This window comes from Protopterus annectens, chromosome 6.part0 (assembly GCF_019279795.1).
Source record: "Protopterus annectens isolate FY-2018-M chromosome 6.part0, PAN1.0, whole genome shotgun sequence".
Classification (NCBI taxonomy): Eukaryota; Metazoa; Chordata; order Ceratodontiformes; family Protopteridae; genus Protopterus; species Protopterus annectens.
The window spans coordinates 421884430-421897849 of NC_056737.1; the positions used below are offsets into that span (position 1 = coordinate 421884430).

The 13420-nt window shown below is 37.3% G+C and overlaps 1 protein-coding gene across 1 annotated transcript in view; it reads left to right on the forward strand.

Moving 5' to 3' along the window:
- PACS2 (phosphofurin acidic cluster sorting protein 2) overlaps window positions 1-10651 on the forward strand; it is a 1734969-nt gene extending 1724318 nt beyond the window's left edge. The window contains exon 25 of the mRNA XM_044073533.1: window positions 9564-10651. Within this exon, the coding sequence (XP_043929468.1) occupies window positions 9564-9682 (119 nt within the window). The 3' untranslated portion in view covers window positions 9683-10651. The remainder of the gene's footprint in view (window positions 1-9563) is intronic.
- Window positions 10652-13420: the final 2769 nt, after the last annotated feature.

A 13420-nucleotide genomic window follows, 5' to 3' on the forward strand; every position in this document is an offset into this window, starting at 1 on the left:
AATGCAGAGCATAGGCAACATGTCCTATGCAGACCACCTCAAGGCCCTATACCTGTGTTCTCTCTTCTACAGGCTGTTGAGGGAAGATCTATGCCTTGCATACAAGGTATTGTCAGACTCTACCCTGATGGACCTCCTGCATATCTGCAACACAAACAGAGTTTCTTTCTGACCCAATTCAGGAGTAACTTGGACTTTTGGATGGGGAACAGGAAATCCATCCTTGGTTTGGCACCTGTGTCCTGTAATGGACACAGGCAGCCTGTAAATGGTTTATATCCCAAGTCCTTGGTTAAACATATCAAGGGTCCCAGAACTTGTCAGAGATTTAGGATGCTTGGCTAGGCTTAAAATGGCCCTTGTGGTTGTTAGCCTAGTAAGCATCTATGAACCTGTTCAATAAAAAATAACAATTTCATCCACAAACAGCCCCCACACCCAAATCATATCATCCACAAACAGTCCTCATTGCCACTGTCCAACTTCCCAAAGTATCTGGTTTGACCGTGCCAGGATAAAATCAAATAGTGTAAGTCCTAATCATCCACAAACAATACCCATACCTAAATAATCATTTCATCCACAAGCAGCCCCATACCTACTCCCTAATTTCCTAAAGTATATGGTTTAACCCTAACAAGATAAAAAAAGGTAAATGGAAGTTGTGTTTATCCACAGTCCACATCCATACCCAAATCATTTAATCCACAAACCACCCCCATACCCAAATCATTTAACCCACAAACCACCACCATACCCAAATCATTTAATCCACAAACAGCCCCATACCCACTACCTGATAAAGTATCTGGTTTGAACCTGTCAGATTAAAAACAAATAGTACAAGTGCTAGTATATTTAAAAAAGTAAAAAAGCATTTTCATCCAAAAATATCTCCCACTGCCATTGCCTACGTGCCTATCCACCTACCTAGAAAGTATGTTGTTTGACCCTGCCAGGATGAAAAGCCAGTGCCACATGCTTCCCTGGTCAGATGTTATACATTTAGGATAACAACTAGTTCTAAATAAAGATTTTTTTACTAAAATGTTTCCTATATAATTCAATGTTAAGAGACCCATCCATAGTTTTACTAACAATGACGTCAAGAAAATCTGTTGTAAACAATTTAGCCTTAGCACTGAATTGCAAATAAAGACATTAAGATAGTTAATACATTTTAATTCATGGTAGTCTCCCTTCCAAATCAACCAAATGTCATCTGAGTATCTTCTTCACATATCTACCTTACTTAGGTATGGTACACATACAAATTAAAAAAAAAGACATATAAAGGGGGTGAACACTACCCCCACAGTCATAACTTTAATATGTATACAACACTCTTTTTCACAATAAAAGACATTCTTAGATAATGCCATTTCCATTAACTGCAACAAAAAGCATTAGGTTCATAGATTTGTACTAGGCTAACTGCCCTTGTGGCCCATTTTAAGCCTAGCCAGTTACCCCGTGTGAGAATCAAACCCTCCACCTTGTATATCTGTAAGGTAAATATCTTAACCATTCTGCCAATTTCAATGAATTTAAACAAATATAAAGCCACCATTTCCTTTTTATAGCTAGGGGCCCTCAAACCCCCTTCATGGGAATATTGGTGTATAATAATAATAGTAATACCACATTCTGCTCCACTTGAATTTCCGAAACAAGCAGTAACAAAAATGGTGATGTGCATGCCCTTACATGTGGTACCAAAGGCTTAAAACAGGTTTCTAAATATTCAGATAAGGATTTAGTTAAATAGCCCTTCTCAGAAGCAGTAGGTCTTATTTCTTTAGGGGAGAAGGTCTTATGAACCCTGGGGAAAAATAAAAATGCTCTGGAACAAGAATACTACAGAGAAGGAGAAGAAGACTAAAAGCCATTTTCCATCTAGGTTCCTGCTGATTTATTGCAGTAAGACTTCATCAGCTTCCTAGGACCTGGTCTGCAGCCGTTTGTTGAGGGCAGATGCTTCCATGTGACACCTACCTGAGCTTGGGTTCCAGTGACATATTGGAGTGCTTGATTTTGATTGACCAGTTTTCTGAGGAAGAAATTGGCTGAATTTTGATTGGCCAGCTTCTACAAGGGTGAAGCCTGGAGCCTTATAGTCTTCAAATACAAGGAGACGTACTGATTTCACTGCTCTTTAGTGCTGGGCTACTCTGAAGATAAGAAGACTACAGAGAAGGAGGGAAAGACTACAAAGTTCTTTTCTATTTGGGTTCCTGCTGATTCATTGCACTTCAAGGATTTCATCATCTTCCTAGGACCGAGTCTGTAGTGTTCCAGCCTTTGGTGAGACCAGAAGTTTCCATGTGACAGCTGCCTGAGCTTTGGTTCCAGTGAGGGGGTTGGAGTGCTTGATTTTGATTGGTCAGTTTCTGAGGTGGCATAGCCTGCATTTTGATTAGCCACCTTTTACAAAAACAGAGCATTACAGGCTTTAAGTACAAAGAGGCTTGCTCAGTTCGATGTACTGCTGTGCAAGCATAGCAGTACAAGCCTGTCCTTGTCCTGTTAGGTATTAAACAAAAGAGCCCAGTCTGCAACAGGTAAGGGAACCACTCATCTTTATTCTATTTGATATAAATTTCATTTCCTTATTTTTCATAACCTTGTTGTACTACTGTGACTGATTGTTATACTGCCAAACATCATATAGGCTTCATATAGGGAAATCATTGTCTGTTACTAACATACTAACTGGCCTTCTCATGAACACATTGCTGAAATTAGCACTTTTGTTCTGCATTTGTGTTCAGTTTAAACAGCATTGCACTTTTGCTTTCTTGTTGGTATTGTACTGCTGTTGACTTTTGATTTGCTGACTGTAGTGGTATTTGATTTTAAATAATACTGCGCAATTGTGTCTTGTTGCCTTGGTGCTCTTACTACTGGCATTGTTTGAGATAAAACCGCAGTGTTGTCTTTTACTCATTCTAGGTTTATGACAACAAATTTACTTATTATCGTAGTAACTGACTTCACTTTTTGATCACTAGTATTTTTACAGCATTGCTTGTTCTAATTGGTATAGTGTACAGTATCTGAAGCTATAGTACTTTACAGTACCACAGCAGGGAGTACAAGGTTACCTTTGTGACATACTATTACTGCACTTGAAACTAATCATTTAGATTATCTGTAGCTATTGCAGTTGCATCCTAATCCACCGAGTTAGACTACCTGTTCATTGTTTTTACTGGCGAGGTAGAAACCACATTAGTGTATTGGGTGAAGATATTTAGTTGAATTTGCCCATGTCCTTATTGACCCCACATAGTCTGTCACTTTTACATTTCTTTTTTGCACATTGTGACTACTACAGTATACATTTAGCCATATCCTAGTTTATCATCTTTTTCTAGCCCAGTTATCTTCTTAACCAATCCTATACCCATTTTATCAGCACTGGACAGTATGAAATCTGAGTCAGCTGTTTCCCTTCTGTAACCAGGCTGATAGCATTAAGTATTTTGAGACAGTGTAGTAACTGCCTCATGCTTACCAAAAACTCATTATTGCTATCTCACAATAAGTCAGTATGTAAGAGGTGTAAGTATGTAATTAACTTGGAAGCTGCCTTCTTACCTCAGCACACATTCAGTAAAAGCACAACAGATATACACATACAGCAGAGAACACTTCCACTAAACCAAGTTATGCTGAGGTTGTTAAGCGAACACTGCCTAAGCCTGCCAGGCTAAAGAATAAGAAACCTCAGACATTAGTAGTATACACAGCAGGAACACACCCACATTCACTCTTCACACCCACACCTAAAATGCTTACTAACAATAGTCATAAAGGTGCAGACTCCAAGCTCTTATGGCCAACTGAGACTGCATCAAACCATGGTAATGTTTTTAGTAATAGGTGATTCCATTGTAAGGCATACGGGCACCACACCAGACTGGATAAGACTAGGGTGACAGCTGTCTTTCTGGAGCCAGGATCAGGGATGTAACAAGAGCTCTTAGATCCCTCCATCCTGACAAATATGATTAGGACCTAATAGTGGTCCATATACAGGTGAATGACCTTAGACACTCTAACCAGAGGGACATGCAGAAGTATATAATTAATATGTATTCAGCATTGATCAGACCTATCATTGAGTGCAATGCCACCTTTGGTATGTACTTAATCAGGCATAGCCAACAAAATGGTATGTCCACAGAGGTTCTTTATTAAAAGAATACAGGGTGTAAGTAATATGTCCTGTGCAGACTGCCTCAAGGCTCTATCCTTGTATTCTGTTTCCTACGGTATTTTGAAGGGGGGAGATCTATGCCTGGCATACAGGGCATTGTCATACCCCACTCTGATGGACCTCCTGCATATACACAAAACAAACCGCACCAGAATTACCCATTCTAAAGACTTAAACCTTGCCTGTGATATAAACAGGACTTGCTGGAGAGAGAGATATGTATCCCAGAGACTACCCCATCTGTGGAACAGGCTCCCCATCCATGTGAAGCAGAGTTCCTCCCTAACCCAATTCAAGTGTAACTTGGACAATTGGATGGGAAACTGTAAATTCATCCCTGGTTTGGCACCTATGTCCCTAATGGACATAGGCAACCTGTAAATAGTTCATCTGTCAGGCCCATGCTTACACTTATCAAGGGTAGCAGAACTTGTCAGAGATTTGGGATGCATGGCTAGGCTTAAAAAGGCCCTTGTGGTCATTAGCCTAGTAAACACCTATGAAGCTTGCTATGCATGTGTCTGAGGCAGGAAAGATACTGGCCTTGAGTGATGTTTTGCCATCATCCAGAATGATGCTGAAATTCAAGGAGAAGATAATTGGCTTTAATAATTGGCAATGTTGTTGGTGTCATTCAAAGAGGATCTAGTATGTGTTAGCTTATGATGAGATGGCTGGCAAGTCTTTCTGCTTTAACCACTTTGCAGCTTATAATCAAATTTAATTGTTTTCATCCCAAAAAATTCACAGGACTTCATCAGAATAAAAAACACACATTCAAAGACTTTTTTTTAAATAATAATGATGGAAAAATGCATAACCAGTCTCATCCAGTAGAATCACAGCATTTGAATGACAATAAATAATTCATACCTTGATATAAAATAAATAATGAATCAACTGTAATAGTACATTAAATTGCAATTAGATTTTATTTTTATTCATTACCTCACAACAGATGTCTTGGGAAACCACATGGGATCTCTTGGAAGTCCAAATCACCCTAAACAAGACTAACTACCACTTTATAGCTATCTGTAGAACAATCCTCTATGTCACCTTCTGAGTATGATAGCTATCGTAACACATTAGCTTAAATTCCCATTAAGTCCAAGACCTTCTTACTGGGCGACTTCAACTATCCATCAATAAACTGGCTGACCTACACTGCCAATGGTCAGCATACTCAGTGCTTCCTTGACATTATAAATGCTGACTCTATTTCACAGTTAACCACCCTTCTAGGTGCCTTAGTATTCTGGAACTAGTCCTCACAAATATGGCCACTTCTTGCACAGCTCCATAAGTATAATCATGTCTTGTTAAATTAGACCATAATTTAGTGACCTTTTCCTTTAAAACTGGTTGTACTTCCCCGGTAAATAGCTCTGTGTTTAGGGACTTCTCAAAACCAAACTTTCTCTTCATTTAGTTGACTTAAATAAATTCTGCTGTAATCCTCTTCTGAATGATCCTATTATTAAAGCTGCTACGTATGCCTCTGACTTCTACTCCTGCTTAAATAATTGTATTGATAAGGTAGTTCCCATCTACAACAAATATGGTGAGAAGTTTTAAAAACAACCCCCTGTGGTTTAATACCGCTATAAATAAATAGTATAACAAGAGAAAGAAACTGCTTAATGCTTATAAGAGGTCTCATTATACCTACCTTAAGAGCACACACAAGCAAACTAACAGAGCTTAAAGGAACCATTAGGAGTCTCAAAGTTGAGTATGAACTTAAAATAGCCACTAAAACCAAAAATAACTGTAAATGTTTCTTTAACTATGCCAAGAAGTTAAGAAAATAACATGCAACAATGTTAGGAGATAGTCCACAGTAATACTACACACACTGACCCAAATGAAATGGCTAGTATCCTAGCTAACAAATTTAGTGCAAATTCTACTCCACCCCTAGTTATAGCTATCCCACAGGTTCCACAATCCCAATCACCATCTTTAATGACTATGGGACAGTTTCTCTCATTCCTTTCAACAACTAAGAATACTTCATCCATGGACCTTAACAACATACCAGGTTGCCTGATTATCAGTGCCAAATACGGTCTTTCTGAACCACTACTTAAGCTATTTAATCTAAGCATCATCACTGGTCAAATTCCTGAAGCCTGGAAAACAGCTGCTGTAATGCCATTACACAATGTAGGCCCAATCACAAACCCTGGTAATTATAGGCCCATTAGTCTTTTTAGCCTCATATGCAAAGCTATGGAGTACATTGTTGCAAACTTCATTAATCTGGACATTGAAAGTCTCTTAACCCTGGACCCTCATCAATTTGGCTTTATCATAGGAAGGAAGGTCTTGTCTCTTTAACCTCATTAATTTCTGTGCGAAAAATAACCAAAGCTGTAGATAATGGTTATGCAGTACATGCAGCATATCTAGACCTAGCCAAGTTCTTTGATCCTTTTAGCCATACAAACATTATTGACAGACTTGTAAATCTGAATATAAATCCTTATAATGTGCAATGGATAGCTAACTGGTTGTCTGATAGAACCTTAGAGAAGCACGTGCCATTTTTCAAAGTAAAACAGTTACCAGTGGTTTACCAAAAGCTCAGTTTCGGGCCCTGTCATTTTTTGCTAAATATTTTTTCAGGCCTTCAGGCCAATGGTTAACTACATTTGCAGATGACTGTTAATTGGGTGGCGGTGTTCAATCTACTAACTCACAATTGCTCCAACATGGGTTAGAATATGTTAACAATTTGTGTAAGAACAATAGTCTCAAATTAAATGTAAAAAAGTGTAGTTCATTTTAATAAAAAAAAGTCTCACTGTTTAGGAGATGCACCCCTCCAATCAGACACTGTTGTAAAGGATCTGAGTACTCTTGTTGATAATTCCTTATCTGAACATCATGTCTCTTCACAGTAGTTCAGAAAGCCTTTTATCTGGACCTGCTAATTTCCAAATGCATTCTCCACTAGATCCAAAAAAAAAAATCTTAATTCTCCTTTACTCATATTTTATCAGACCCATTATTTGAATATAATGTACCTTTTGGCATGTATTTATCTAAAAATGTCACACAACTTGAGAGACCTGATAGATTGATAACTAGAAAGATCAGTGGCCTCAAAAATCTTAGTCATCAGGAAAGACTGGCAGCCCTTTTTCTGTACTCAGACTCCTCCGTGGAGATATATGCCTAGTATTCGTGCCATAAAAGATCTAACCCCTATTTGATCTCATAGTCCTTCTCATAACTAATGGTGCATCAGGTACTTGGGGTAAAGAAACTAAACCTTGTCAGCATCAGTAGATAAGTAAGACACATTGGCATGATAGCTGTATATTCCAACATATCCCTCACCTCTGGAAAAAAATTCCATTACATGACAAGCAGAGTAGTACCCTTTTCACCTTCAGATTAAACCTAGGTAATTGGATGGGCAGCCTCAAATATTCTCATGGTCTATCTTGTCTTGCTGTCCTTGAGGCTAGAGGAAACATTTGAATAGTTTTTTTTTTTGTTTTTTTTACCTAGCTTTAAAATGGTCCTGTAGACTGTTTGCCTAGTACTTATCAAATGAAACGTATAAGTAACTTGCAAAATATAGTGTCTGCATAAACACACTACCTTAAGAATTTATCTATTTTAGTCTTGTCATTTTTATTGTACCATGGTCATTTGTATTTTGTTTTAATGCAGGACTTGGAACTTGTCTCCCAGATCTCTCATAGAATTTCCCGACATGTTTATTTATTTACATTTTTTTAATCAGGATGGTCTAAATGAGTGTAGCACATTTTCAGCAGAGGGAGAAAAGTGTCTTAAAATAAATCTTGATGCAGGCATACCAATAATATAGACGCTTTAAACATATTCTTAACTTGCGAACAGGAGAAGTAGGTGTCAAGATTATCAATGTAGCACTAACTCTGTGGCATTGAGGGATTAAACCCCATATGCAGGGAAACTGAGTTCAAGTAGCAACTGGTACTAATATGAGTTAGCTGGGGATGTATCGATTCAGGCATCTGGGGGTGGCTCTCTTTTTCCAGGGTGAGGGAGGAGGCTGTGCCTCACCACAAAGGTGATACCTACCAGGAGTACTAGTTGCTACCTACTGGAGTTTGAACCAGCTGAGTCTATGCTGTTATGATGCTTAATACCAGTAAAATTGAGGTGAATCCAGCATGCAGAGCCATGTTTCTCTTCGGGGAACTGCAGTAGCAGGTATGGAGGAGCTGTCAAGGGGAGAGGATAAACTTTCTCCCAGGACCTGCAAGCTAGCTGGCCTGCTCTGTACCATCTGACTGTCAGCAGGGAACAGAAGGGCTAATGTGCATTTCAAGCCATAGGACTCTTGCCCAATTTGGGAATGCCTAGCTCTCATATCCCTAGAACAAATGGGCTGATTGGTTATCAGCAATAAGCCATGAGAATACAGAAGTAGACGATGAAGACGTTACAAGTCTGCACTCTATGTACACAGTGTACATATTTTTGTACCTTTTTGCAGCAATACAACCAGAGTTATCCATGGATTATTTTGTATTCTGATTCTGTAATAAGTACTTCATACTTACATTCTGTTTATGTATTAAATACTTGTTTAATGTAGTTTTGTCTATTTTACAACATTCAGGGTATCCCTTTATGCTGCTGTTGGTCTTTCTTTACATGAAAATTGTACGGCAATTCTGTAAAAGGATTATAAAACCTAGTTTGATGCTCTCTGGTTCATATGGTGTTATTTTAGAATGTGTACTAAGAATAAGAATGTCTAATTTGGGGGGGAGGGGATGTGTACTAAGAATAAGAATGTCTAATTTGGGGGGAGGGGGAGTTCAGTATGTAGAGAGTAGTTTTCAATTAGTTCATTTTTTTTATTTTGTTGACTGAATGTTAACCATTATTCCTTTAGAAGCTGGAAATCAAATACGAATGGAGCTGGAGCTATAATATTAAATGAAGTAAACAAAAAAACAGCTCCAAGGTTGGACCACATGTCCTATAAAAGATGTAAAAACCCACCACGAACATGCAGAGTAGAATATACTTAAAAACTTTAATAGAGAACCGCAATAAAAGTTTAGAAATATATATTTATTCCTTTAGAAACTGCAAGGCATCAAGACTTGAAGAATCTCCCATGAAGTTGAGAGCCTGAGTATACCTTCAAGTGCCATTCATATTGGTAAATTAGAATTGCTGTACACTAGATTGTAATCCTACTGCAATGCTTAAAAGGGCTTCCTGACTATTTTGATTTTTTTGCATTTCAGTATTGCCATAATTCTTGAGTATTCTCTTAGCAGAAGTTTAATGTTTAACGCATTGTTTTTGTCTTAATTTTCAGTGATGATTGATGGCGTGGAATGGAATGATGTAAAATTCTTCCAGCTAGCAGCACAGTGGTCTTCACATGTTAAGCACCTCCCTGTAGGCATATTTGGACACTGCAAATCTACCTTTTAGCAACCGAGGTAGATTAAGAACTGCTACCAAGCTGGACCTGGAGCCAGTAACTAAAGAGTGCCAATTTTCTTTCTCAGATCCATTTATCTGGCTTTTCTAATTTTGTTTAGCATTCATTAAAGTTTAGCTTAAAGTACATTTTAATGCAGAGTTGAACCACACCCTTAAACAAGTCTTAAGATTACAATTGTTTTAACACAGGTACTGTACTTGAAAAAAATTCTTACAGTATGTGAATGGGTGATGGTTGAATGCAGCCTTCTGTTCAATGAAAAGTCAAGCTGAAACTGAATTATGCTGATCTTCTGGAAACATTTAAACCAAAATTAAGGTGATTATTTTTTTCTGACGATGAAACTGAAGGTCTGAGTGTCATGGAAGACTCAAGTGCTGCTAAACAACTTTAAAAGTACTTTGCAGACTGAAGTTAGATTTTCCTTCAAGAAAAGCATCCACGGTTGTAATGTTTGCATTAAGGGAACTTGGCACTTCAAAGAAAGGGACAACTTACTGTACATTCTTGTAGATACAGAAGACCGTGAGGCTCTCTGCAGTCCTAAAAGCGTTTAGGTTACTTGACCTAATAATTATGGGTGATATAAGGTTGCAAAAAAAAAAAAATAACTTTATGATGAGTGTATTTTAGAACCATTGTTTTTTGTTGTACATCTTGTTTCCTCCTGCATGTGTAAATGTTAATACCTGATCCACAAATAGTTTAACGTTGGAAAATTGACCTGTAAGATCCTGTTTTAGGGATCTGTGGCACAAGATGTCTGTATACTGGCTTCCAGTTTCTTTGAAGCTAATCATAAGCAAAGTCATACAAGGGAGCCACTATGCATCAGAAATACTGAAATACTCTTGTTTCAAATGCTTTTTTTATAAGGAGTATTGTGTGTGTGCGTAATGAAAACACAGTGCCCATCACTCTTATTTTTGAAACAGTATTGTAAATACACAATGTAGACAGCATACTTGTTGGTAAACATTTATTTCTGAAGTATGTGGCTCCTGGATGTGGACTAATAGAGAATTACAGACTGAGGTCGCCAGATATCCCCGGTAAACTATCTGGTGTCACAGTATGTCAGTATTCAGAACAGGCTTTGGTTTCAAACTTTCTTCCAAACTGCCCATCATGTACAATGGATTTCCCATGGGAAAAATTATGAATATGAGCTGCACACTGCAAAGGGACAGTGTTGCACTGAAGTTCAAGAGCATCCACTGCCTTTAGGGGAACTTCTGTTAACGTGCAGTTGATTTTTATGGTTCATGTTATTCCATTTCATTATTTATTAACAAAGTAGTCTCTTCTCTTACAACTTCTGAGGCTCCCAAGTACCTCTGTTACCTCCAGTACTGAGCACCAGACCTCCTCTTTAGTGATAAAAATTGTTGTTGTCGTCGTAGTTATTCTTTTTTTTTTTTTTTTTTTTTTTTTTTGCAAAAGACTCTTGCAAAAATTTTGAACTTGTTACAGAGGATTTCTGGTTTTAAGAAGGGAATGGGCATCATCAGCTAAAAAGAAGCAAGTAGGTTAAATGCACATTTATCAACAATAATTCACAGAAGGATTTATTTTAAAGATTTTATGAGATGTACATTAGTTATTTCTATATTTCTAAATGTTATGGTTTTCATTTTCTCCCTAAAGGCTTGAATAGCTTTCCAAATTTAATCATGTGAAGAAAGATCATTTGCATCTTTTCATTGTTGAAGTGCAATGAAAAGACAAGACAGATCCAACAGAAATAGTTTACTGGTACACTGTTTGCATACACTGATAGTATATGCTTATTCTGTTCATTTATAAAGAGGCAGCTGTGAAGTAATAAGTTATTTGGTTCTCTCGCTCTCCTAAAAGCTATAGTTGTGGTCTTTTAGAGATTGATGGACATGTTTTGAAATATTTCCCTGGTGGATAGCCCACAGCAATGCATGGATACCTCTTAAATGCCCAGAGTTTTGCTTCTATTTTTATCTGTTCCTCATAACATTTGTGGTTTTCTTGTAAATTATTGAGGATTGAAGGCAGTAAATAATGACAGATACTTTAGTTTCATACTTGACATCCTTTGAATATTGCATGCTAATGCATATTTTATTATTCTAGCATCTTTCTAAGTTTATAAGAGCAATAATTAAAATCTATCCCTGAAATTGGACATTTGTCCCCCTGTTACTGTTTCGGGTTTGTCAAGATTTCTTGTGCTAAGAGGTTGAGAGTTATGAATGCATATCATTTGTGTATGTATGAGTCTTTGTACTTCTTTTCTCGTTTTCTTTGTTGCATTCTTCATGTTGTCTCAGAGTGCTGCTTCCTAAATGTCATTGTTTGCTTTATGCATTACCATCCTCTGTTTGTTTTAAATAAAATAACAGTGTTTCTAAGTCTGGATTTAGACTTGGATACCACTGTGCTTTTATGTTTTGAGATTGGCTGAGATACAGGGAACCCCTTGGAAGCTTTTTGAACATGCCAGAGTGATGTATGTGTAAATATTCCACTTAAATGAGTTTAGTCTGTTTGCATCATTCTGAAATGTTTGGTTCCCTTGTATGGAACATACACTCTAAATAGAAAATAGGCAAACATGCAAAGCATTTCAGGTATAAGAAGACCAATAAGAATCTCTTACATTTGGTGCCCAAATAGAAGTTTAATTTCTAGGCATCCAGGCTAGCCCAATCCTTTTGATCCATACTTCCTCAGTATTGCCTGCTGTCACAGCATTGTTGAATGGTGTTATTGTTTGCTTTTTATATTGATTTGCTTTATTTTGTCTCTCTTTCTGTAGTCATGTTCCCAATGCTACCTAGTTCTGCGCCGGCATTTCTCTTTTTGTGGTTGCAAGTGCTTTTGGATAGTTAAGTGTTGACCATTTTCAGAAAAGGTATATGTTTGATGTTAATTTCATGGCATCTGACTTTCTGCCAGTTTTAGAAATGTCTTGAGTATTTTTACATTTTGGGATGTTTAGGATTGTGCTAGTAGTCCCCTAAATGGCACTTTGTCTTTGTTCAGTCTGTTGATTTCTAGATTACAGGTTTTCATATTACTTTCGTTAATTCTTTCTGTCACGATACCTCATATATTAGGCTTTCTTGGTGTGATCTTTGTTCTGTGGAACCTTTGACTTCTTTTAGCCTCAATTATATTTGTCATTGCTCTACGAATGGGTTGTTGGCGTGCAGGGTTCTTCCTTTTTTAACCTGGTTTAATCTTATGTTTATCAGTTGTATATTTGCATGCTTGGATGCATTACTTTATGTATTTTCTTTGATTTCAGCTTAATCTTAGGACGAGTTTTGCACTTTTAGGGTGAAACTAATCTTAGGACAACTTTTTGCACACTTGGGATTAAACTAATGTGGGCTTCTGGACTCCTGACAAATTAATTTTATTTAATAACACACACACACACACACACAACTATGTAAGTATAGCATGGATATACATGACTTACATATAACGAGTCTTCTTTACGTGTCACAATTAAACAAGAACTTTTTTAACTATTTAAATAACACCAAATTGCATACTATACAAATGAGATCCTCACCCTTTTTCTAGACAGGACTCATCCATACTGCATTTTCTTTTGATTGCTTATCTTTAGTCTTGTCAACAAGCCTCACACTTTAAAGATCCTTGGTGCTCAATCTGTATGTTGTTATTGATGTATTGCTCCTGTATCTGCCATTTGATCATGTGCAGTTTGTTTTTTTTTT